Below are 22,671 nucleotides of genomic sequence, written 5' to 3'. Positions count from 1 at the left end.
TGCTACCCTGCCTGAATCACACTGGCTCAGGGTGGGAAGGGGGCAGAGGTGTGTGGTGGGGAGATCAGGACGTGATGTGTGTGTGTAGCAGCAGCTGAGCTGCCTCTACCCCCGGCTCACTGCACCCTGCATCTTGCTCTGGGACCGGGAATTGCTGTTAATGTGTGTTGTCCATTGGTGTGGGCTGAGCCAGGGTGGGAGGAGAGGATCTGCCCAGGCTGCCAAGGTGAAAGCTGGGGAGTGTCAAACGCCATCATTCTGCCTTTATTTGATTATCTTCACATCTCATTCAAAGAACAGACTTTTTAAAAATAAAGTGCCCAGTGGAGCCAGGCCTTTGGGTAGATAAATGCATATCTGTAACATTGTCTTACCACAACACAGCAAGTGAACAGGAGCTTTCCCTGGGCTGGAGGTAATCAGCAGGACTGGCACTTCATACAGAGAAGTAGCAAACTACAGACCACAAACCACGACACGCGGGACATCACTCCCGCGAGGGCTTCCATTTGGTTTTTTATACAAACCGATAGAATAAAAAAACCAGAGTGTAGTAGAATATCCAGCAACAAAAATGGTAGAAAGGATCTGTACCTGAATTTATGAAAGCAGCATCTCAGCAAGGTGCGGTGGCGGCATGCGCGGCGCCGGTGTGGAGTATTGCTTGGCAGCCCGGCTGTGCGGGGCCGGTGCTCGTGGCTCTGCGTGGCGCTGGCGAAGCGAGCAAAGCAGCGGGTCATCTACGCGGGCAGCACTAACGGGCGGCAGCAGCCGGGATCCCCCGACCACAGGGAGGGTGGGAGCCGGGCCTGGGGCTCCCCGACAGAGGCCAGGCAGGATTTGGCAGCTGTAGAGGCAGCAGCCTGCCTCCAGCGTGGGAGCTGTCGGCGTGTCCGGGGCGAGCGAGGCTGCGGCTCGGCGGATCGTGGCCGCGCTCCGGGGGCCGGTCGGTGGCGCTCGCTCCGGTGCGGTCAGTCTGAAGAAGGCGGGTGTTGGCAGTTCAGGTGTGCTCGGCCTTTTGGTCCCGCAACGCTCGCTCATTCCCGGGCGGCTCCGGGGGCTGCGGGGGCTGTGAGCCCATCCCGGCCCCGCTAGTCCCCTCTCGGCTCCTCCAGGATCTGGGGCAGGTTCTGTTCCTTGCGTGCCGACGGTGGTTTGGTAGCACTGCCGTAATCCTGGGTGGCCTTGGGCTCGTTGGTGTGGTAAGAGCCCTTGTAGCGGTGGTGGTAGAAGTAGAGCAGCACCAGCAGCCCTGACAGCAGCAGGAGCAGGAAGATCACGACTGCGGGGAAGAGACAGCAGTGAGGGATTTGGGGATGGGCCGCAGGACCGTGTGGAATACCAGCCAGAGGCTTCACTTACACCCAATGATGATGCCAATCCAGCCGTCATCGTGCACGTGGGGGAACTCTGCAGAGACAGAGTAGGCAGCTGAGACCAGGCTGCAGACAGATCTCACGCTGGAGCTTCCCTTCTGCAGCTGAAAAGGGCTCCATCCCCAGCAGGGTCCCAGCACAGCACCCACCTGTGGCCATGTACCAGGGGTCCATCTCAGGAGGGATAAGGAGGGTGCTGAGGGGGAGCATTGAGGCACAGCTCGACTCCACCAGTTCCCCCCGGATGCTGTAGGGCCGCAGGGGGCTGGTGGGGTGGAAGATGGCTTTGAGGGGCACGAGGGTGTTGAATTTCACCCCTGAGAGGCAGCCTGAGAAGCCAGGTGTGTTGTAGCGCTGGATCTCGGGGTCAATCACGCCAGTCTCTGTGGGGCCACAGAAGGAGATTACTCATCCCTCTCAGAGGACAAGGGCCATTCTGTGCAGAGGAGACCCCAGCATGGGACCCCAGCTGAGGGCAGGACCCAGCTCACCCATCACACGACCCAGGTACAGGTTTTTGGGTGAGTCCAGCTTGCTGTCCACAAACAGGGAAAACTGCTGCTCCATGACGGGGAGATAGTCCACCTGGGAGGCAGGTACACAGCATCAGTGCCCACAGAGCCACCCTGCCCATGCCCCCTCCCAGCCTGACCTGAAGGCCCCAGGCCCCAGCAGGAGGGTGCCCCAGCCCAAACCTGGGTGTACAGGGTGCGGTGCACGCGGGTGATGTTGACACGGTGGGGCCGCCCGTCCGTCACTGGCTTGTTGGTGAGAGTGAAGACGTAGGGGCTGGTGCCCAGCTGGTAGCGCAGCTGTAGGCTCCCTGTGGGCAGCACAGGGCTGTCAGCAGGGCTGGACCCCTCAGTGGGCACCTCCAGCCCATCTATAGGGTTGGAAAGTGGCATCCACAGAGAGGAGCATCCTGTGCAGCTCCGGCACCAGACAGGAGTCCTCATGCAGGCTCTGAGCGAGCCCCGGGGGGGGCCTGCCCTCACCATCATCCTTGATGAGCACAGCCATGTAGTCCTTGACGAAGGTGCTGACGTAGAGCAGCACGGCAGGCGCTGAGGTGGTGCTGAAGCTGAAGCTGACCTCCTCGCTGGTGAGGTTGTAGCCAGGCAGGGGCTGCCAGGGACTGCTCACGATGCTGGCGAACTCGCGGGCGGCGTACAGCGACATGGGCAGGATGTTGTACCGCACCCAGGTGCCCTCCTCGAAGTACCCCCCGATGTCTGCAGGAGAGCTGACGGGGTGAGAGGTGCGCCGGCCCCTCGGCCCGTCCCACCCCGCGGAGCACAGCACTCACCGTGGTTGCAGAAGGGCCCGGTGAAGGCAGAGATGCTGCAGTTGCAGGTGTAGTGGCTGTAGCGCTCGACGCAGAGCCCGCTGTTCTGGCAAGGCACCGGCGGGTCCTGGCAGTAGCCGGTGCAGTTGACCCGCACACCCTCTGTCTCGTTGGCTTTGCCCTCCAGGTTGAGCGTCACCCCGTTCATCCGCAGTGCCCGCAGGCACCCCAGGAAAGGGCGCATCTTGTGCTCTGCTGCACCTGCAGCGGGGCCAGGACTGAGTGCCCTGTGGCACTTGGGGACCTGGGGGTGCAGGGACGTGGCCAGGGGCTCTCACCTACGTAGAGGGGCCTGTCAAATTCCAGGCGGACGAAGCTCTGAGGGGGGAACGGCCGCACCACCCAGGGCAACTTGTCCACCCGCAGCCGCGCCAGCTTGACATTGAGCTCAGCTTTCACCTGGTGCCACTCGTCGTCGTTCCAGGGTACCACCGACCGCACCGTCAGGTTCTCGTCCCCATTCCCAATGTCAAATATAAATGCCACGTCCCTAGTGGCTGCAAGGACATGATGCTGAGAAGAGGCCCCAGCCCTTCTGCCCCCCAGCAGCCCTGCACCCTCTGCCTCCCCGTACTGTTGAGCTCAATGCGGATGTAGTTTCGGTAGCCTGGGTTCTCCAGGAAGACTCCAGACTGGGCAGTGGTCTTGAAGTAGAAGGAGATGTCAAGGCTGTGGTTGGCCTGGAAGGTGGGGAAGATGAGGGCTGCACCCCTGTTGAAGGAGACGGTGTTCCAGGTGTTACCTGCAGGGCATGGGAGGGGCAGTGAGGGATGGGCAGGGTCCCTCCATGTGGGACACCACAGGCAGGTGTAGGCACTCTGCAGGCAGGGGATGTTCTGTGGGGACAGTCACTTACGGTCTCCATAGCACCGTAGGGGCCCCAGCAAGAACTGGGCTTCAGAGCCAGTGCGGTTGGTGTCTCCAACTACAACCTGGGTTACAGGCAGGTGGTCCACAAAGGTCAACAGACCCTTGTCTGTCCTCCTGCAAATGTGAGTACATCAGAGGGGCCATGAGGTGTTTCTGTCCCTTCACCATCCCACAGCCCTGCTACCCCTGTCTGAGTGCCCCAGAGTCTGTGCCCCCCATGACTGCAGCCCCCACCCTGCAGCTCCTGTTCCACAGCCACCACCACTCACCAAATTGCATGGTCAGCATCACAGTTGCAGAAGTACTGGGGGTCAGCACAGTTCTTGTCCAGCCCGCAGGCGCAGCGCTGGATGCCTGGTTGCGAGCCCCCCCAGTAGTAGTGCCGCTCATCGTTCCGACCCATCCAGAAGCTGAAGGGCAGCCCGGCTGCAGGCACAGAGGAGGGTCAGGACACGCTCCCGTGTCATGGCCCTGCAGCACAGCCACGCAGCACTGCCCCCCTTCTCCCAGCACTCACAGGGAGTGTTGAGCAGGCGGGAGTTGTAGCAGTTGAGCTCAATGCGCTGCTCGCAGTATTCAGAGGCATTGGCCAGGGCTGAGACCTCGGCCCAGGAGGCGTTCCAGTACTCCACAGCCCCCAGGTAGGGGTGGTCCACACTGGAACCCACCACCCGCGTGCCATAGTGACGGTTGTGCCGGATGATGGTCCATGCTCGGTCATCTGCAGTGAAAAAGGAGGTTTAGGACTTGACCCCTAGGATACCCCCGCTCCCTCTATCCTGTTCCAGCTCCAATACACAGGCAAGGATTGGTTCCCAGGGGTGCCAGACTGAGGTCCCCTCTGCCCTCCTGCTGTCCCCACCTCGGATGTCACAGTACACTGTGAAGGGCTTGAGTGGCCCACTGCCATCTGGGTCTATGGTGTAGTTGCCCGAGGTCTTCCCGCTGACCCGGTAAGCATCACATGTTTCCTTGTAAAGGGCTGGAAGAGAAGAATGGGGTGGAGGTCAGTGCAAGGGAGACACCAGGCAGAAGTAGGGGCTGCAGGTGTCCCCACTGCCCCTGACCCATGAGGCTCCAGGCTCACATTTGTGGCAGGTCTCTCCTTTGTACCCTGTCAGGTCACAGATGCACATGAAGTCATCCCAGGATTGGATACAGCGGCTGTCATGCTCACACAGGTTGGGGGTGCACCTGAGGGCACAGAGGGTTCCTTTCCCAGCACCAGCACAGCCCCCCCAATGCCCCCCACTGCCAGGCAGCACCCTTGTCCCAGTCAATACCTGTCTGTGATCCCACAGACATTGAAGAACACATTGTAGTACTCTGCCTTCCGTTGCTGTGCCATCAGCTCCACGTCCACGGGCAGCATGTCCACGTTCAGCATCTGCAGACAGCCGTGGAAAGCTGTCTGGTTTGACCGGCAGCCAGTGATTGAGGCCGGCTTGGGGCAGCCTGCAAGACAGATCGGGGTGAGCAGCCCTCAAACACCCATTGCCCCAGACCCTGCCCTGCTGCCCACCTCCGAAGAAGTACTGGCCGCCGGTGCGTAGCTGGAAGGGATGCGCCACCCGGAACTCGGCACCATCCTCATTGTCAATGGTCACCACGGCTGAGCCCTCCCGTGCCACCAGGTGCACCGAGTGCCAGAAGCCATCGTTCAGGTGATGCCCTGTGTGGAGAGGAAGATGTGTGGGGATGCTCCACTCCCAGACTGACCCCCAGCCTCATGCTGGCTCTCCAGCCCACCTGCAGCAAACTCCAGCTTCTTCTTGCCAGGCTGGGAGATGGAGACATTGATCTGCCCCTCACTCAGCACCATCTCAAGGGAGCCCAGCTGATCAGTAAAGCCAGTGTAGAGCAGGAGGCCAACAGTGTCCCAGGATCGGAAGCGGAAGCTGACAGCCAGGCGGTTTCTCCGTGGGCTCCCTTCCACCCGCACGTAGTTGTTGATTCCAGCGAAGGTGATGGGGTTCATCAGCTGGTCCTGGCAATAGTGGCCCACTTTGCCCTGGGAGTGACCATGGAAGAGGTGAGGAGGGGAATGCTCCCATAGAGGCAAGGCCCTCCCATCCCCACAGTCCTGGCCTCAATCACGCCCAATTGATCCCAAAGCCTGGCAGAGCAGGCAGGCGCCCCAGGCCAGGGACAACCTTGCATGGTCAATCAGGCACCGCTTGGCTGAGTACGGCCGCTGCCTGTCCCCGTGTCACCCCGCAGTGGGGCTAGGGACACCCAGGAAAGGGGTCCCCTCACAACAGGGAGAGGACTCCCAGAGAAGGGGCCACCCCCCAGGCTGAACCTCAAAGCGAATGTTGGGCCGCCGGTGCCGGGCCAGGTCGGCGATGTTGACCCCGTTGAACATGATGTTCTCCACACAGCCCCGGAAGTTTTGTCGGTAGGTGAGGTGCTGCTTCTCGTGGTCAATCACCCCCCCAAAGAACACCTGCGAGGCAGAGGGAGGGTGTCAGCCCTTCTCTGGTGGACACCACAGCTCAACATCCTGGCACCCCCCTGCCCAGTGCACCCACCTCATTTTCAAGGTCAAGCTGGTCGAAGGTGCCATGGCAGCGGAAGCGCTTGACCTCCCCGTCCAGCGTCAGGTTGACGTAGCGGCCGAGACGCTCAATGTGCAATGAGTGCCAGTGCTGGTCATCCAGGAGGCTGCCCACCGCCACCGTGGTGTGGCCCTCACTGGCGTGCAGTGGGCTGCTGCCTGGGGAGGACCAGCATCAGCCGGTGGCCTCCTGGCCCCACACCCCCGGCCCCTGGCCCCAGCTCACCTAAGCTGATGTGCAGGAGGAGCTGGGCCTGTTTGAGCTCCACTGTGATGTAGTCACCCTGTGAGCCCTCCCCGTGCATCAGCACCCCATCCTGCTCCAGTGTCTTGAAGTTGAAGGAGATGTCATCCTCGAAGGTACTGACCCTCTTGGCTCGGAAACGGTAGGAGATGGCATCATCCCCATCAAAGTAGAGCACGTGGGACCCTGGGGAGAGCAGAGCAGCCCCACCCCTGTCACTGCCTGCAGCAGCAGGTGCCCTGGCACGGGGAATACTCCCTTCTGCTATGGTCTCTGCCACGGCTGTAGACTGTGTGGGCATAACCCCCTCTGAGAGAGTTTTCCAGGTGTGCCAGAGCCAGGATTCCAGCATGCAGGGCTGCAGGATCCCCTGGCCGGGTACTCACGGTAGGGGCAGCCATAGAGGCCCAGGCGCAGTCCAATCTTCCCGCGCGGGTTCCAGGCCACCGGAATGATGCGAATGTATCGTGCGAGGATGGGGTAATGCAGGTCATGCCGCACCACCCCGCTCTCATTCACGTTCCCAAAGAATGTCTGGGGATGAAGGGTCACTGTCAACACCTTGCTCCAGGTCAGGGGTCTCTACCCGCCTCAGAGAGCCCCCTCCCACAGGGAACCCGGGCTCCCCCCTACCCAGTTGCTGCCCTGCTGGAAGAAGGGTTTCCAGCTCGTGGGGTGGTCTCCATAGAGCACAATGTAGCGTGTAAGCCAGTCGTAGGTGTTGAAGGTTCCCTGCGTGGCCACTGCATTGATCCGGTGCTTTTGCATCAGGTCGATCTGGAGCCAGGGCTGCTTGTCGCGGGGGTCGGGGGACCAGCCGCTGGTGCCTGCGGGGGCAGCAGCTCAGCGGCTTCGGCTCCTGACTGAGCGGCGGCTGCTCGCTCGGCCCCACCACAGCACCCGACTGGACTCCTCAGCCCCGCCAGAAGCAAAACCTGGCCAGGAACACCCCATGCCCATCTCCCCTGCCCCGCCTGAATCCCAGTTCCGCGGGGGGACTCACTGTGCAGACGGGCGAAGCTGGCTGAGTAGAAAATGTTGTATCTGGAGGAGGCACCGATGGAGTAGGAGTAAAGAGGAGCAACGAGCTCATCATAGCAGGGTCCTGAGAGGAGAACGGAGTTGGGGGCGGCCTCGGAGCACTGAGCTGGGCAGTGTCCCTGTGGGAGCTCCCCAGCCCTGGGGACCCCGCGGCTCCCGTGGGCCGGCGGAGCGGCGGGCCCGCTTTGCTCTCCCCTCCCACTGCAGCGGAGCTGACACACCTCTGCGGGCCCCGGCGCCGGCACCAGCCGCCTCCGCACTGACGTGGGCGACGGGACCCCCGGCTCTGCCCCGCCCCGGGGGGAACGATCCCGCGTGGGATTCCGGGGGATCCCGTGCAAACCCTCGTGGATCAGGCAAAAGACCCTCCGAAGGGGCCGGGGTCCCGAACCTCTTTCAGGGTCCCCTACAGGGTCGGACGGAGCCGGGGGAGCCCAGGAACATCCCCAGCTCTCACTGTAGGACCGTGCTGCATCAACCCCCAGTCCGCCGCCGCTGACTCTACCATGCCCTGTACCACCGTCCCCTCGCCTCGCTGTCCCGGGGAAGGGGCTCCGGCTCAGGGGACCACGGGGAGCTGCCCGTGCGACCAAGGCCTCGCCGATTCCCGTTCCCGGTAGTGGGTCGGGCCCGGTGCAGCCCCGCGGCGGGGCCAGGCCGGCGGGCGGCGGCGCTGGCCGAGGTGCTGGCGGAGCCCGGCAGGTCCCTCGGGACGGCCCCGCTCTCCTGGGCATTCCGGGGCATCCCAGATCCTCGGGGCGTCCCGGTTCCCCAGAGACTGCGGTCGGTGGCGGGGCCGCCGCCGGCGGGGGGGCTGCGGCGGGGCCGCCCCGGGCGGGGCGCGGTCGGGGGAAGAGCCCGGACACCCAAGTCCGGCGGTGACCTTGGGAACGATGCGAACAGGGGCAGCGGAGGCTATCGAGGGATGCTGAGGGATGCCCGGGAAAGAAGAGGGGATGCCCGAGAGAACGGAGGGTGCAGGGACTGTTCGGGGATGCGGGGACGGGGCGGCGGGCGCGGTCCCGCAGTGCGGAGCGGCAGCTCCTGGGACTGCGGCCCCACTTACGTGCGAGGCAGCCAGGACCGGGGCGCAGGAAGCCGGCACAGGCGGCGAGCAGGAGCCCGAGGAGGCGGCGGGCGCCCATGCTGCGCGCCCCGAGCGCCCTCGGCGCCGCCGCTCCCGGTGCTGCAGCCGCTCGGCGGAGCGGGGCCGGCGGCTCCGCCCAAGGGGCGGGGGGGAAGCGGGGCCGGGCCGGGCCGGGCGCGGCGCAGAGCCCAGACCACCCCCGCCGCACCCCAGGGAGATGCTCCGCCCGAGAGCCCGATTTCCCCGCTCCTGGGCGCGGCGAGCAGCTGGCCGCCCCGGGCTGCACCGGGACACGGCTCTTGTGGGTGGGGGTGCGGGGGGACAGTGAGGCTGTGCAGGAGCTCCCCGGGCACCCCCGAGGCGGCGCCTGTCCTCGCCGCACCCCGAGCCTCCCCGTCCCTGCCCCTCTGCGGCCCCCGCGCAGGGAGGCTCGGAGCGGTGCCCGCAGCCCCCCCGCAGCAGATGTGGTGTGGCGGCGATTTGTAATCAAGTCGTGGATTAAGGCCTGCGGGTCTCGGGGTCGCTGCTCTCTCCAGCGGTGCAGAAGAAGGGATTTAGTTTGTATCTGCTCTCAACCACCCCCAGACGCCCACAGAGGGGTTGGGGGGGGGTTGGTGCCTGCGTGCCCTACATACACCTACAGCCCTGCCGCGCTCCGTGCCCCCTGGCCCCGCAGGAGCAGCAGACCTGCTCTCCCAGGGGACTCCAGCAGTCCCGAGAGACGGGGATGCCCCAGCAGCTGCTGGCTCCGGGCTGGCTCCACGCGCAGAGGAGGAGCAGGGCCAGGCTGTGCCCGGGGCAGGCACACCGGTGGCTCTAGACCTGGCAGCGTGTGCCGGGCCAGGCTGCCGCGGGCGGGGCAGCACAGCCTGCGAGCAGCTGGTGCTAAAGCTCCTCTCTGCCCAGGCAGAACCCAGGCCACAGCTGGGAACTGAGAGAGAACAGAAAACCCCCGGTGTGGCAGGGATGTGGGACACCTGGCAGTGCACCAGGACTCCTGCTACCAGGAACTAGAACTGTATGCTGAGTACATTGGCACTCACCCTCCTATCTCTGAGACCCTGGCAGTGCCTGCAGGTCCATCCCCAGGAGAGGTACAGCCCACCTGGCCTTATCCTGACATCCCAAGGGGCTGGCTCAGACCTGGCCACAGCCCCACGTCCTGATCCTGTGCTGGCTCAGATCTGTGACAGCCCCAACAGGGACATGTAGAAACCCTGTTGTGCACCATAGCTGGCTGTAGGGCCAGCACTGGCTCCAAGACCCTTCTCCCTCCCCTTACCCCAAGATGCCGGGTGTAGGAAAGCACCCTCAGAGCCAGCACAAGGACAGAGATCTGCAGTTAGTATCCCTGCACTGCAGAAAGAGCAGGAGAAGGGGAAGAGACCCTGAAGCAAAGAGCCCTGGACTCCCTGAAGGCTGCAGGCACCTGTCCTGGCTGCTCTTCATCCAGGATGCAGCAGCTCTACAGCCCCACAGAGAGCACCCAGGATCCTGTGCCCGTCTGGAGGCAGCAGGAGGGCCGAGGGCAGACTGGAGATAAGCCACGGCAAAAACAGCTGTAACTGGGAGAAAGGGGGATTGAGGGATTACGGCCAGGAGCCCATTAAAGCTAGGGATCAATTTTCTCCTCCCTGGGGAGAGGAAAGTGGGGCTTCTGCCCCACAGGAACTAATCTGCTTTTTAATGAGGAGCTGGGAATTTTGTTGTCAACAACCAGCAACATGCCTGCCTAGCACTGCAGGGATGCAGTACCAGGTTGGGATGCCTGGATGGGTGGTATGCCCTGCATCAGCAACCACCTCAGCTTCTGGAACCACCATGTTTGCCATTGGGAAAAGATGACCCTAGATCAGACAGGGCTCTGCCCATCCTGCTAGAGGAGCATCCTGCCTGTGCCCAGCTCAGTGCCAGCCCACAGCAGCCCCCACTCCATTCATTGGCCCCATTCCCTCTGGTCCTGCAGAAGTGAACAATACTCCTGGGATGGGCTGGGGTTTCCTGCATGTGCTGGATGCCCTCGGCCAGACCCTGCTCCCCTGGCTGGGTGCTCCCAGGTTTGGCCTGCACACCCGCACTACAGAGACTGAGCAGAGTTGCTATTTCTGTCCCCAGCATGCAGATGTAAAAGATGCACCAAGTAAAGGATTCAGGATAAGGCTCCAAAGTGGGGTCACACCTGGGTCCTCCCCAGGGCTGGGCCTGTTCTCTGCACCATTCGCAGTATCGGGAGCTGCACGTGGTCAAACCACAGCTTTAGAAGCACTGAGACATCAACAGCTTCAGACCCACCAGCCAGGGAAAAGGCTCTGCTGTGCAATGATGGAGCAGGTGAGGGGGCTGCAGGGTGAGGGTTTGCTGGGAGCCGGGCAGGACCCCCCCCATCACTGGCTTTTCCTTGTTTTTTAAGGTAGTTTTCTTGTGAGCCCTGTGGGTTTAGACTGAGAGGCAAAACCCCGGGGAATTCCAGCACCAGGATTCAGCCTGGTGCACCAGACCCCTGGGGCCCTGAGCAGGAAAGGGGCTAGAGGAGATGCTGGAGAGTCAACCTGCCCTGGCACTGAGTTCTGATCCCACCTGTGGCCCTAGAGCAGTTGAAGGGCTCAAGCCCAGCTGCCTGGGTTCCCTGACAGAGGCCAGAGTGAAATTGCTGTTGTGAGGCCACTGGGAGTCAGAGATCCTGATCTCCAGGTCAGTGGGGTCCCAGCTGACCAGTACCAGGCTGCAGCAGTGTCCTGCTGCCCCAGAGCAGGGCTGAGCAGCTGGGAGGTGGGAGCACTGTGCTCAACTGCCTGCAACCTGTGTGAGGCAGGAGCTTCCTATCTGGGAGCAGGACCAGGCAGTGCAAGGTGGTGGCCACACTGGGGTCCCCAGGATGATGGGTGGGGGGCTTTGGGGGGACATCTGGGGATGCTGATGTGGATCCCCAAGACTCAATTGCCCAGGGCAGCTGGGGCCATAGGTTGAGTGCAGAGCCCCAGAGCAGTTCCCGTGGCGGGTTCAAAGTTAGTTCATGGGACATGGTGCTGTGCTAGGGAGGCTGTGGCTGAGCTTTTGTCCCTCCACCAGTTCTGCACTGCAGACGGCTGCTCGGGAAATGTGCACTCACTTTTGCAATGACTGAGCACGGTGAGCCTCTCACTGATGTGGGGTGGAAACGAGACAAAAACAAACCCCCTGCGGGACCTGGGGCTGCTGCACACCCAGGCTTCCAATGGGGAGGCTGGGTGAAGAAAGGCTGTCCTGGGTGTGGTTTTTTGTAGCTTGTGGTTGGGCCACCATCACCGAGCCCTCCTCATTCAGCCTCCTTCTGCACAGGCAACTCCCAGCCCCATCTCAACAGAGCTGATGTCCACCACTGACTTCTACCCCTGGGAGAGCGGGTACTCAGGTGAGGCCAGCATGCTGCCTGAGCTCTGTGAGAAGCAGGAAATACGGGCTATTGCCCGCATCTTCCAGCCTGTCGTGTACCTGCTGCTCTCATTGCTGGGCATAGTGGGGAATGGGCTGGTGCTGCTCACACTCACCCTCTACCGCCGGGCTCACACCGTCACCGATGTCTGCGTTCTGCACCTCGCTCTATCTGACCTCCTGCTGCTCCTGACGCTGCCCTTCGCCGTCACCAACACTCTGGACGGCTGGTCCCCAGGCACAGCCACCTGCAAGGCGCTGCAGGGTCTCTACGCCCTCAATTTCTACAGCGGCTTCCTCTTCCTCACCTGCATCAGCATGGATCGCTATGTGGCCATTGTGCAGGTGCCCACCGCCTGCCGCCTGCGCCCACGAGCTCGCCGCCACGGCTGGCTGGCGGCAGGGCTGGCCTGGCTGCTGGCCATGCTGCTAGCCCTGCCCCAGTTCATCTACAGCCAGGCAGAGCAGCACCAGGATATCTGGCTCTGTCGTGTCGCCTTCCCCCGTCTGGTCTCACAGGCAGCCCGGGGGGCCACCAACCTGGTGCAGGTGGTGCTCGGCTTCACGATGCCCTTCGTGGTGATGGCAATCTGCTACGCAGCTGTGGCACGAACACTGCTGGCGGCCCGCGGTGCCCAGCCCCACCGGGCGCTGCGAGTGCTGCTGGCCCTCGTGCTCGTTTTTGTGGCCCTGCAGCTGCCCCACAGCCTGATGGTGCTGCTGGACGCGGCCGAGCTGCTGGCCAGCTGGGAGATGAGCTGTGCCCAGAGCCGCCGCAAGGACCTGGCACTGCTGGTCACCGGCGGGCTGGCGTACCTGCGCTGCTGCCTCAACCCCGTGCTCTACGTCTTCCTTGGCCAGCGCTTCCGCCGGGAGCTGTGGCAGCTCGCCAGCGACGCCGGCTGTGTTGGGTCTCCCAACCCGCGCCGCTCCGGCAGCCCCAGTCCGCGCCGCCGGACATCGCTCTCCTCCTACGTGGTGTAGGAGCGCGGTGCCCGCGGCCGGGGTTCGGTCCCTCCGCGACTCCCCGGGGACAGCCCCGTCCGTGCACCGACCTGCCCCAGTGAGCAGCTGGGCACGGGCAGCACCAGACAACCCGCACAGCGCCTGCAACGCCTGGGACGCGGGAAGAGCAGCCCCGCAGCGCCTGCAATGCCCCGCGAGTGCCTTTACTGCCCGACGACCCGCCGGGCTGCGGTCCCCGCAATGTCACGCGTTTTTCAGGAGAACCCTGCAATGTCACGCGTATTTCAGGAAAACCCTGCAATGTCATACGCTTCGAGGGCTATGCAATAAATGTATCACATGCTGTGGAGGTCCGGGCGCTGCCGTGAGCCGGGTCTGTGGGTGCAACAGCGGGGCCGGGCAGGCAGCTGGTTCCCACTCTCAAAAACAAACCCCGAACGGGTCCCGGTGAGCGAGCGCAGTCTCCGTGCGGGGTGACGCTGCTCCGGAGCGGGGGTTTGTGGGGCCAGGGCCGCTCCTTGGCCACTGGCACAGGCGGGCGATGCCTGCAGGAGGCAGCAGAAGCTCGCACTGCCGGGCCGCCTCCGCTCGTCCCCGCCGCTGGAGGGACACGGAGTCCCCGCACAGGGGACAGCAGAGACACCCCGGAAAAACCCTTGGGTCCTGCAGCCCAGGGCGGGGGCAGGGTTTGTCTCCCCTCCTTATTCCCCCCACGAGCTCCTGTGCGCATCCCGGCCCAGAGGCTCTCCTGACCAGGGTGCTGCGCTGGAGCTGGCCCGGCCCCGACACGTGGCGACCAACACATGACCACAGGCCAGGACATGGCGAGCGACGTATGTCGCACGGGCTGGTACATGGTGCCGTGGGCCAGCAGCACCGGGGCCGTGCAGTGTCTCACTCACCAGGCCTGGCTAAATAAGCACTCCACAGTGCCAGGAGCAGGACTGGGCTTGGCTGTGGTGCAGCGCTTATGGAGTCTCCCAGCAGAGCTGGGCACGCAGAGAAGCACTCCCAGTCCTGCCAGGGCTGGAGGCTACTTCCTGCTCACCCCCTGCTCTGTTTGGGATTAGCCCAGGGCTCGACTGGAAGCTTCCTGAAGCTTCCCCTACTGCTGGGCCAGAAACAGGTTACTGCTGACTCAGCAGCTGCAGAGGCAGGGTGATGGGCCTCTGTCCCCTGCAGCCCTCGGACAGTTCTTGGCCAGATAGCATAGCTGCCCTGCTGCCCACCCAGCCTGTGGTCTGGGGTGGTCCCGCTCCAGTCCTCCTCTGCACCCATAGCTGGTGGACTCTGCTTGATGCCCGTGACCGGCCTGGCCACACAGCAGGCCCCAAACCAGGAGCTCAGCCCCAGGCACAATCCAGAGCAGGCTGCGTGGGAGGGGAACTGGCAGCTGGAGCTTCCTGCCTGCGCATCCCAGCATCCAGGCTCCAAGGGACCGCGGTGACCCAACAGCTGTAGCGAAGCCAGAGCCTTAACTCCTGGGGTTTTGGGAGTGGTGCCAGGGCCTGGACGCTGCCGTGGCACTGACAGCTTGAGGGTGCTGCAGACCCTCTGCCACAGGGCAGCGACTGGGGCCGAGCTGAGCTGAACCACACAGTCATGGTATGGTACCGAGTGTGACCCCACCACGAACGCCTTGCCCCAGCTCCTTTGTGCAAAGGCGCTGTGAGGGCCTGCAGCACAGCCCTGCCCGAGCATGGTGCCCTCCGGCCCACAGTGCCCTCACAGCCGAGCACAGAGCCCGTGGTGCTGCCCGCTGGCAAAAACCTGGCACCACACCGGGCTGAGTCTCCAGCTGGGACGGGCGCCAGCGCTGCCGCACTCAGGAGTCAGGGATGGGGGTGCGCGGGGCAAGGCAAGGGCCGGTGTCTGGAGCCGGTGCCCACACCGGGCGCGGGTAGCGCTCCGTGCCGGTGCCCCGTCAGGTGTCGTGGGTACACGGTGTACCCCGCCAGCGGTGGCTCCGGGAGCACTGGCCCTACGGCAGCCCGGCCCCGCTCTGCCCCCGCCCCGCCGCTGACGCACCGGCGGCCCCGCCGCCCCGGGCAGGAGCTCCGCCCCGGGCCGCGCGCGGCGATTGGCGGCGCCCGGTGACGCGCGGCCCGGCCCGCCCGGGGCGGCGGCGGGGCCGGCTGCCGGTGCGCGGGGCGGGCCGGTCCCGTCGCGTCCCGGTGCCGTCCCGTTGGTGTCGGCGGGGCGATGCCGTTCCCGGGCGGGCTGTGGTGGCTGCTGTGCTGTCGACGGGGCTTCACTCTGCTGCGGCGGGACTACGGCGAGGCGGAGCGGGAGGTGGACGGCGAGGCCGAAGAGGAGGAGGAGGCGTCCTTCGAGCTCCGCGCCCAGGGAGACCAGGTGGGGCCGGCTCTGGGACGGGCACGGCCGAGCCGCCGGGGTGGTCCCGTTGGGTGCAGGGGTGGCTCGTTCCGGCGGGTGCGGGCGAGCCGCAGCCCGGGGAAATCTCGGGCGGGCGCGGAGGTCCCGGGCCCGCGGGGCAGGGCCGACCCTCGCCGGAGCCGCTGCCCGCTGGTGCCGCCCGGTGCTCCTGGCCAGACCCGTGCCAGACCCTCGGCGGGCCGGTGCGCGGCCCCGGAGTGCCCCACCGGAGCGGGCCGGGGCTGTCCCGGGAGCACGTGCCAGGCGTGGGGAGCGGGCCTGGATCTCCCCTCTCCGGCTGCTTCCTCTCTGGAGGGAAACGGAGTGGCGGAAACCGGTGCTTCCTCCGGCCGGGCTGCGTGTGCGGCGGCTGATAGCGCGGGGTGCGGGAGCTGCCCCGGCTCCCGGGGGCCGCCTGCCTGTCCCGGTGGTCTCCTGCACCGAGGGCCGCGGGGCCGAGTCCCAGCCCGGATTCGGGGGATGCAGGGGGTGGTGGCTGCTTGGTCCCACTCGCTGTGGCCCCTGTCCCCTGCCCACAGCACGGCCCGGGCTGTGCAGGGCTGGGGGCGACCCTGCGCTGTCGGTCCTTTAGCAGCAGGGCCTCTTTCCCAGCCGTAGGACGTTGGGAAGTGGGGACAGTGACAGGGCTGCAGCTGGGCCCTCTGGGAACTGTTTGCAGTGCCAAGGGCACAACTGCGTAAGGAACCGTCTTTGGGCTTCCCACATCCCATGGGCCGCACTGGCTCCAGGCTGGCGTGGGCGACTGGTGACGCCAGCTCCCCTGAGAGCTCTTTGCTGTGGCCAGGGGGTCCTTGGAAACCCACAGTTGCTCCCTTCGTGGGAGCGTGGGAGCAGCTACCCTGGCCCTGTCGCCGCAGCTCCTCTCCTGTTTATTTATATCCCTGAGAAGGAGCTGGCTGCCACTGCTGCCTCCTCTGGACTGCCCGCAAGAAACTAGGCACTGCCTGCATGCCTGCAGCCTGGAGGAGCGCGTGAGGCCCTCCCCAGCTTGGCACTGGGGCAGTGTCTGGAGGTGCTGGCCCTGTGCATGGGTACCAGCATTATGTGACAGGTGCCCTTAATGCCACAGGTCAGTGGTGCCTGGCCCTGCCCCGCAGCACAACCATACCTGCGGCGGCTCCCCCCTCCGTGTCACTATTTTTAGCATCTGTCTCCTTTTCTTGGCGTTGCGTGCTCTGGCCTGTCGTGCCTCTAGCTGCCCTGTTGGGCTGCAGCTGGCAGGAGCTCCCGTGCATCTCCCAGGACAGCACTGCCGGTGCTTCCATGTCCCCGCACCCCACTCTGCTGGGCACCCTGCCCGGCCCGGTGCCTGCCTGTGCCTGGGCTCTGCCTCATGTCCCAGCATGTGTGCCAGGGCTGTCACGTGAGTGCCACTGTCCATGTCAAGTTGTGCTGCGTGAGGAGGAACTGACCCTGTCCTACTGCAGGGCCAGGGACTTCCCAGTGCTGCGTCCCACCGCCGCGGGCAGGAAGTCAGTGGCCCCATTACAATGGGACTTTGTGCCGTAAGCGTATTACTCAGCACTGACCTTGTGCAATTCTGCACGGTATTCAGCCAGCCGGGTCAGCTGAGGACACATGGCCAGCGTGCCCGCCGGCTGTCCCCGCACCCGGGGTGCTCCAGCTGCAGCCCTGGTTCTTCCCGTGGCCTTGGGGGTGCCAGGGCTCTTCTGCCCCTTGGCAGCAGGATGTGAGCCTGTCTCTCTGGGCCCAGAGCTGGGTTAGTGAGGAGGCATACAGTCATGGGGGGGGATGGTCAGGGGTGCCAGGTAATGGCTGTGGGGCTGAGATGTCTCCTTCCTCCCCAGGGATCCCTGGAGGTGAGCCTGAGCCAGCCCACCCGTAGCAGCAGTGGCTCGGAGCGGTGAGTGATTCCCTGCCTCCATCCTGCATTGAGTCCCTTGTGTGGTGCTGCAGGAGCCGAGGGACTGGCATGTTGTGGGAGGTTGCCCTGGTGCTGGTGTGTGCTGAACCATCCTGCCCACAGAGCTAGCACCAGGCTGTGCTGCTCTGTCAGGTGGAGCAGGGAGTGGCAGAGCTGGGACTGCTGTACTTATCCCCATGCCTGGCGCATCCTCAGGCATTGCTCCATCCCCCTGCCGTGCTGGATAGCTTGACTGCCGCAGGCTTAGCTGATGGGGCTGTGCATGACTCTTCCTGTGCCAGGAGGCTCTGCCAGGCTGTGTCCATCAGCCCTGGGGTGGTTGGTGCTGAGGAAGACGGGGTGCCGGGGCACAGGGGCCTGCTCTCTCCCTGTACTCGCAGTACTGACGCTGCTGCCAACATTCCTTCCTGGTTGTTCATTTTCCGAATTCCTTGGCAGGGCCAAGACGGCAAACAGCTTATTTTTAGCCGGGGTCATTTGCACCCAATGACTCTGCCGCGTTCCCACCGCAGGGCTGTGGGGTGCACAGAGCCCCTTGGGACCCAGCTCATCTCAGACCCGCGGCCAGCTCCCTGCTCAGGGGCTGTGGGAGACCCCCACAGGTACCTGAGCTCAGCCCCCTGTTGTCCTCAGGTCCCTGCTTGTTGCAGAGGAGATGCGCAGCCTCATCATGGAGAAGGGCCCAGGGCCAGTGGAGGATGACCCTGATGCTCTCGTGAAAGGTAGGATTGTGCCCCAGCTGTGACTGGTCCCATCCCAGAGGGATGGTGAGACCCGTGCAGACCCTTCCCTGTGCTGAGAAGCCAGTGGGGTGGATGTCAGTGAGGGCTGAGGGTTCCCCTTCCCAGGCTGGCTGCAGCGGGAGATGCGGGGCTGCATAAAGACCCCGTGGATCCGTCCTCGGAAGTACTGGTTCGTGCTGACACCTGACTCCCTGGACTACTACAGCAACAACGAGAAGGGGGCCCGGCGGCTTGGCTCCCTGGTGCTCACCAGCCTCTGCTCCGTGCTCTGGCCAGACAAGCAGCTCTACAAGGAGACAGGTGAGGTGCCCATGCCGCTTGCCAGGCTATATCGTCCCAGCCCCCTGTGCTCTGTGTTACCTTCCCAGCCCTCTTTTGCCCAAAGGAGGGGCTATGCTGAGCCCTGGGGCGCTGAGCCAGCCTGGCTGGGGTGCTGGTGAACAGTGGGTGAGTGGGTCTGTCCCTCACAGGCTACTGGAGCGTTACAGTGTTTGGCAGGAAGCATTGCTACCGCCTGTACACGGAGCACCTCAACGAGGCTGTGCGCTGGGTGTGTGCTGTGCAGAAGGTCATTGACAGCAAAGCTCCTGTCCAAACGCCCACCCAGCTGCTCATGCGTGATGTCGAGGTGAGCCCATGGCACCAGGCTGCCCATGCTCACAGCTGTGGGCAGCACTGGGATGGATGTTTGAGGCCTCACATACCCCAGGGTGGTGGTGGGGGTCTGTGCCGGGCCCCTCTGCAGCTGCTGCCATTGCTTTGCCCCGCCAGGAGCACAGAGACAGCCCCGAGGTTCTGGAGCAGATCTATCGCTGCAACCCCATCCTGCGCTACACCAGTGGCCCCCTCTACGCTCCCCTGCTGCCCTTCCCCTATGGCAGCCTGGACCAAAGCGGTGAGAGGCAGGTGGGGGGCACAGAGCTGGGCCCTACACTCTAAGCTGGCTGGGCTGGACGCTGTGTGGGGCAGGGGCCTGGCTGGCCCTGGGTGTGTGGACAGTGCCCAGCTGCTGGCAGGGGGTCCTGGGCAGAACCACAGAGCTGTTAACCCTCATTCCCATCCCACAGCCCCTGGCCCCCGCAGCTACACCACACTGCGTGACGAGGCTGTGAAGCTCTTCAACTCGCTGCAGCAGCTGGAGTCAGAGCGGGACCCAGTGCCGCTGATGCAGGGTGTCCTGCAGACCTGCCTGGACCTGCCGCCATTGGTGGATGAGATCTACTGCCAGCTGGTGAAGCAGACTACGGAGCCGCCGGCGCCAGGTGGGCAGGGCGACCTGCACTACTGGCAGCTCCTCACCTGCATGAGCTGCACCTTCCTGCCCTCCCCGCCTGTCCTGCGCTTCCTGCGCTTCCACCTGGACAGGTGAGTGCCAGAGGTGCCACCAGGGAGCTCACCAGGTGCTGCGTACCCCTCAGATCAGTGCCACCCTGATCATTCTGGCATTTCTTGCAGGACAGAGAATTGTTTTCCTGGCTCGGAGATGGCCAAATATGCCTGCTTCATCCGAGAGGCGCTGGAAAAGACAAAGGGGAGAGAGTGTGTGCCCTCTCTGGAGGAGATCCTGGTGCTGATGCAGCGGCAAGAGATGATCTGCACAGTGCACTGCCCTGGGGTGCCCGCCTGCAGCGTGGCCATCAGTTCCCACACCACAGCTGAGGAGGTGAGGGGTTGTGGCTGTGCCAGGCAGAGGGCTGGGGACATTTTGGTGCACAGGGCTGGGTGGGAAGTGTGCTGCAGCAGGTGAGCAGGGTCTCTCCCAGCTAAGCCATGGTGGAGAGGAGCCAGGGGCTGTCTGCCTTTGCCCACCATGACCTGTCTGTGTCCCTTTGCAGCCCTGAGTGCCGTGGCCAGAGACACGTGGTCACCATCGGTTGCCTTTGTCTCGCCCAGGTGGCCCAGGAACTTGTGTCACGCCTGGGGCTGTCCCAGAGCCCCAACCTCTTTGCACTCTACGAGCAGTCCCGGCGACGGGAGCAGCCAGTGGGCAGTGCCACACTGCTGGCTGATGTCCTCACCAGGTTTGAAAAGTAAATGTCCTCCTATTCCGCTGCCTTTGGAGGAGAGGGGCTGGGGGCCATGGGTGGGAGGGGACAAACGGTGTGAGGTACATCCACAAGCTGATGGAGCCGGTCCTGTCTGCTGCAGCCTGGCTGGAGAGGACCGGGAGCAGGACCCACCCTGCCGGCTCTGCTTCAAGCACTACGGCTTCCTGGACACGGACAATGTCCCACGGGACAGCCTGGAGTTTGCCCTCCTCTTTGAGCAGGTGAGTGGCACGCTGGGGTGGCTGTACTGTGCCATGCCGTGGCGGCCATGCCGGCTCACTCTCCTCTCTCGCAGGCACACGAGATGGTTCTGCGGGGCTACGTGCCCACATCAGAGGAGACGCTGCAGACACTGGCGGCCCTGCGCCTGCAGAGTCTCAACAGCGACTTCTCCACCCACGCGCCCTTCCCGCGCCTGGAGGAGCTCTTCCCACCCCACGTGCTGCACGCCCGCTTGCCGCCCCCGCCCCACCGGCCCCCCTCCAAGTGCCGGGGGGCCCGGCTGCGCGCAGGGCTGCTGGCCGGCGGGCTCTGGGGTCAGGCGCTGGCCAAGCAGCGGGCGGAGCGGGACCAGCGCCTGCGGGGCCGGCTGCGCGAGGAGGGGGCCAGCACCATGGCTGCCATCGTGGAGAAGTGGAAGCTGCTGCAGGGCATGGGCCGGCCCGAGGCCATGGCTGCCTACGTGGCCTTGGTGCGGGAGTGGCCCGGCTTTGGCTCCACACTCTTCGATGTCGACCTGCACGCGGTGAGGCCCCGGCTGGGTGTGGTACAGGGGCAGCCCTGGCAGTGGGCAATCCTGACACTTCTCTCTCTGCAGAGCCCAGTGGACTCTGGGCCCCAGCGCCTGTGGCTGAGCATCGGGGCCAAGGCCGTCTCGCTCTACAAGCCGGGAGAGCCCGAGCCCTTGGACAGCTTCGGCTACGGCTGCATCTCCTCCTTTGGTGCCTCTGACAGCAGCACCTTCCGCCTCTCCGTGGAGGATCGAGACCTGCTCTTCGAGACCTCCCAGGTAAGGGGCTGCCATCCCTCCACCCTCCCCTCTCACCAAGGGTGCCCTGGACTGACCCCCTATGCCTGCTCTACCTGCAGGTGGACGAGATTGCCCAGCTCCTCAACACGTACCTCGCCTCTGCGGGTGCCCAGCGGCTGCCCCGGCCCCAGGAGCCTCCCACCAGTCACCGCACCTCGGAGCCTGCTGTGCTGCCCCAGGGGCTCTGCCCTGCGGCCGGGCCCTGGCAGCACCGGCCCCCTGTGGGTTCCTCCCACAGCTAGCCCAGCATTGGGTGTGGCCAGCAGGTGCTCCGATGGCCGGCGTGGGAGGGCCACCAAGCCTGGCAGCAAGTGGCAGGTCTGTGCTGGCCCCCAGCTGCTCCAGAGAGCAGGGGGGCAGGGGGTCGTGCTCCCCCCACTGCCATTGCCTTTCTGGCTATTCCCTTAATTTATTTTGAGCGCCTGCGCGCCCTACATCTCCCAGCACTTTCCCTGGTGGACAGCAGGGCCGCCCCGCTGCGGCCCCACAAACTGCCCCCAGGCCTGACCCCTTCCCCTATACCCTGGTGCCTTTGCCTCCAGCACTTGTGTTGCCTGGCCACTCTGCTCGTGCTCTGGGGGTTTTGCCCAGAGCAGAGAGTACCAGGCAGTAGTGCTGTGCCATCATCTGTCTGTCCGTCCTCTGGACCCACCCCTTCTGGAAAGCTGCGGGCAGCTTTAGCCAAGCTGCGCCGGGGACCCATGGGCTCCTCCTGCATGAGTGGCTGGGCTCTGCGGTGGCCCTGTGGCCAGGCTTATGTCACAGGGGTGGCTGGTGGAGTGGCAGCTGGTACGGCTGGGGCTTGGCCCCTCAGTGTTGCCTCTGTAGAGTTTGTTGGTTCTGTCTTGGGATGGGGGGGTTGGTTGATTGTTTTTCTAAATAAATGCACAAAGGAAAGGCTGAGCCTCCTGTCCTGGAGCGTGGGCTGACAGCGGGAGGCTGGGACAGTCAGATCCCTGGGGCAGCCAGGGCAGCAGGGCCTGGGACAGGCAGAGGGGAGGAGCAGCACAGCATGTCCTTGGGGGCAGGGACTGCTGTCCCTCTGGTCATTGCCAGGCGACCTTTGGCATTTCACCAAGAGCACAGGCAGCTCCAGCTCCCCGGCAGCCCCTGGCACTGGCTGCTCCGGCGGGGGGAACTGCCCCAGCCACGGGGGCCGCTGCCAAAGAGGGCGTGGGAGCCCATGCTGCCACGGTGGCTGTATTTTTAGTCGCCTGCTCTGTGCCCCAAAGGGCAAGAGGAAAATGCTAATTTTCACCTTGGGCTGCCTGGGCTTGGGATGGCACTAGCACTGCCCCTTGTCCCCAGCCCACAGCCCAGCTCCCACAGGTCAGGACCAGAGCTGCTGTGTCCATATCAGCTGACACTGTACGGCCTCAAGCCCACGTCCTTCCTGGTGCTGCTGTCTCCTGCCTCAGATCCTGAGTGGTGAGGGCACCCCCAGCCCCTGATGGCCCACCCCTGCACAGGGCCTCACTCCTGTGAATATCCCTGTGGGTGCCGTGCGTTCTGCGGGCAGGGCGGTGCCGGTCCCAGCCCTGGTCAGCCGTGCCGGCAGGTCCTGCCAGTATTTCTGGCTCTGCTGCAGCAGTTGCCCAGTGCTGCCTGGGCCCCGTGGCACTGCCAGCCGGGGCAGAGCTGGCCCTGCACACCCCAGGACGTGCTGGTGAG

The 22,671-nt window shown here is 64.4% G+C and overlaps 3 protein-coding genes across 4 annotated transcripts; 2 read left to right on the top strand and 1 right to left on the bottom strand.

The window, feature by feature from the left end:
* Positions 1 to 238: 238 nt before the first annotated feature.
* On the bottom strand, positions 239 to 8,636 carry CNTNAP1 (contactin associated protein 1). Its single transcript, XM_033078821.2, has 24 exons — positions 8,500 to 8,636; positions 7,396 to 7,497; positions 7,026 to 7,219; positions 6,779 to 6,926; positions 6,375 to 6,578; positions 6,123 to 6,307; positions 5,894 to 6,037; positions 5,341 to 5,602; positions 5,114 to 5,263; positions 4,875 to 5,046; positions 4,679 to 4,785; positions 4,454 to 4,573; positions 4,109 to 4,312; positions 3,861 to 4,017; positions 3,578 to 3,705; positions 3,296 to 3,463; positions 3,000 to 3,218; positions 2,683 to 2,922; positions 2,372 to 2,608; positions 2,072 to 2,199; positions 1,868 to 1,961; positions 1,526 to 1,759; positions 1,363 to 1,410; positions 239 to 1,282 (listed from the first exon to the last, which is right to left on the bottom strand). The coding sequence occupies exons 1-24, from the start codon at positions 8,576 to 8,578 to the stop codon at positions 1,092 to 1,094; spliced, it is 3,915 nt and encodes a 1,304-aa protein (XP_032934712.1). The 5' UTR covers positions 8,579 to 8,636; the 3' UTR covers positions 239 to 1,091.
* Positions 8,637 to 9,897: 1,261 nt separating this feature from the next.
* CCR10 (C-C motif chemokine receptor 10) lies at positions 9,898 to 13,248 on the top strand. The gene is made up of 2 exons (XM_033079082.1): positions 9,898 to 10,851; positions 11,839 to 13,248. Exons 1-2 carry the CDS (start codon positions 10,507 to 10,509, stop codon positions 12,913 to 12,915), a joined length of 1,422 nt encoding a protein of 473 aa, XP_032934973.1. The 5' UTR covers positions 9,898 to 10,506; the 3' UTR covers positions 12,916 to 13,248.
* Positions 13,249 to 15,041: 1,793 nt separating this feature from the next.
* Positions 15,042 to 21,858, top strand: PLEKHH3 (pleckstrin homology, MyTH4 and FERM domain containing H3). 2 transcript variants are annotated; one of them, XM_033079250.2, is made up of 13 exons: positions 15,042 to 15,252; positions 17,103 to 17,158; positions 17,813 to 17,901; positions 18,028 to 18,222; positions 18,393 to 18,550; positions 18,694 to 18,817; positions 18,990 to 19,287; positions 19,378 to 19,585; positions 19,816 to 19,952; positions 20,071 to 20,191; positions 20,266 to 20,715; positions 20,788 to 20,979; positions 21,060 to 21,855. In XM_033079250.2, the coding sequence occupies exons 1-13, from the start codon at positions 15,100 to 15,102 to the stop codon at positions 21,240 to 21,242; spliced, it is 2,364 nt and encodes a 787-aa protein (XP_032935141.1). In that variant the 5' UTR covers positions 15,042 to 15,099; the 3' UTR covers positions 21,243 to 21,855. The 2 variants fall into 2 exon arrangements, with proteins under 2 accessions (XP_032935141.1, XP_032935140.1); XM_033079249.1 differs by having other exon boundaries at positions 20,266 to 20,979; positions 21,060 to 21,858.
* The last annotated feature ends 813 nt before the right edge of the window (positions 21,859 to 22,671 follow it).

This window comes from Catharus ustulatus, chromosome 23 (genome assembly GCF_009819885.2).
Source record: "Catharus ustulatus isolate bCatUst1 chromosome 23, bCatUst1.pri.v2, whole genome shotgun sequence".
NCBI classification, from domain to species: domain Eukaryota; kingdom Metazoa; phylum Chordata; class Aves; order Passeriformes; family Turdidae; genus Catharus; species Catharus ustulatus.
The sequence above is the reverse complement of the archived record's forward strand: the minus strand, read 5'-3'. Positions and strand labels throughout refer to the sequence as shown.

What these genes read in the sequence shown, in the direction of transcription:
- CNTNAP1 (XM_033078821.2), bottom strand. Translation starts at nt 8,578, where the DNA reads ATGGGCGCCCGCCGCCTCCTCGGGCTCCTGCTCGCCGCCTGTGCCGGC. An exon ending in CAGCTTCGCCCGTCTGCACA is followed by an intron (nt 7,220 to 7,395) that starts GTGAGTCCCCCC and finishes CTGCCCCCGCAG; the next exon opens with GCACCAGCGGCTGGTCCCCC. An exon ending in CCCCTGGTACATGGCCACAG is followed by an intron (nt 1,411 to 1,525) that starts GTGGGTGCTGTG and finishes CTGTCTCTGCAG; the next exon opens with AGTTCCCCCACGTGCACGAT.
- CCR10 (XM_033079082.1), top strand. Translation starts at nt 10,507, where the DNA reads ATGGGCTGGGGTTTCCTGCATGTGCTGGATGCCCTCGGCCAGACCCTG. An exon ending in GCTGTGCAATGATGGAGCAG is followed by an intron (nt 10,852 to 11,838) that starts GTGAGGGGGCTG and finishes CCTTCTGCACAG; the next exon opens with GCAACTCCCAGCCCCATCTC.
- PLEKHH3 (XM_033079249.1), top strand. Translation starts at nt 15,100, where the DNA reads ATGCCGTTCCCGGGCGGGCTGTGGTGGCTGCTGTGCTGTCGACGGGGC. An exon ending in TGCTCATGCGTGATGTCGAG is followed by an intron (nt 18,551 to 18,693) that starts GTGAGCCCATGG and finishes TTGCCCCGCCAG; the next exon opens with GAGCACAGAGACAGCCCCGA. An exon ending in CCCACACCACAGCTGAGGAG is followed by an intron (nt 19,586 to 19,815) that starts GTGAGGGGTTGT and finishes TGTCTCGCCCAG; the next exon opens with GTGGCCCAGGAACTTGTGTC.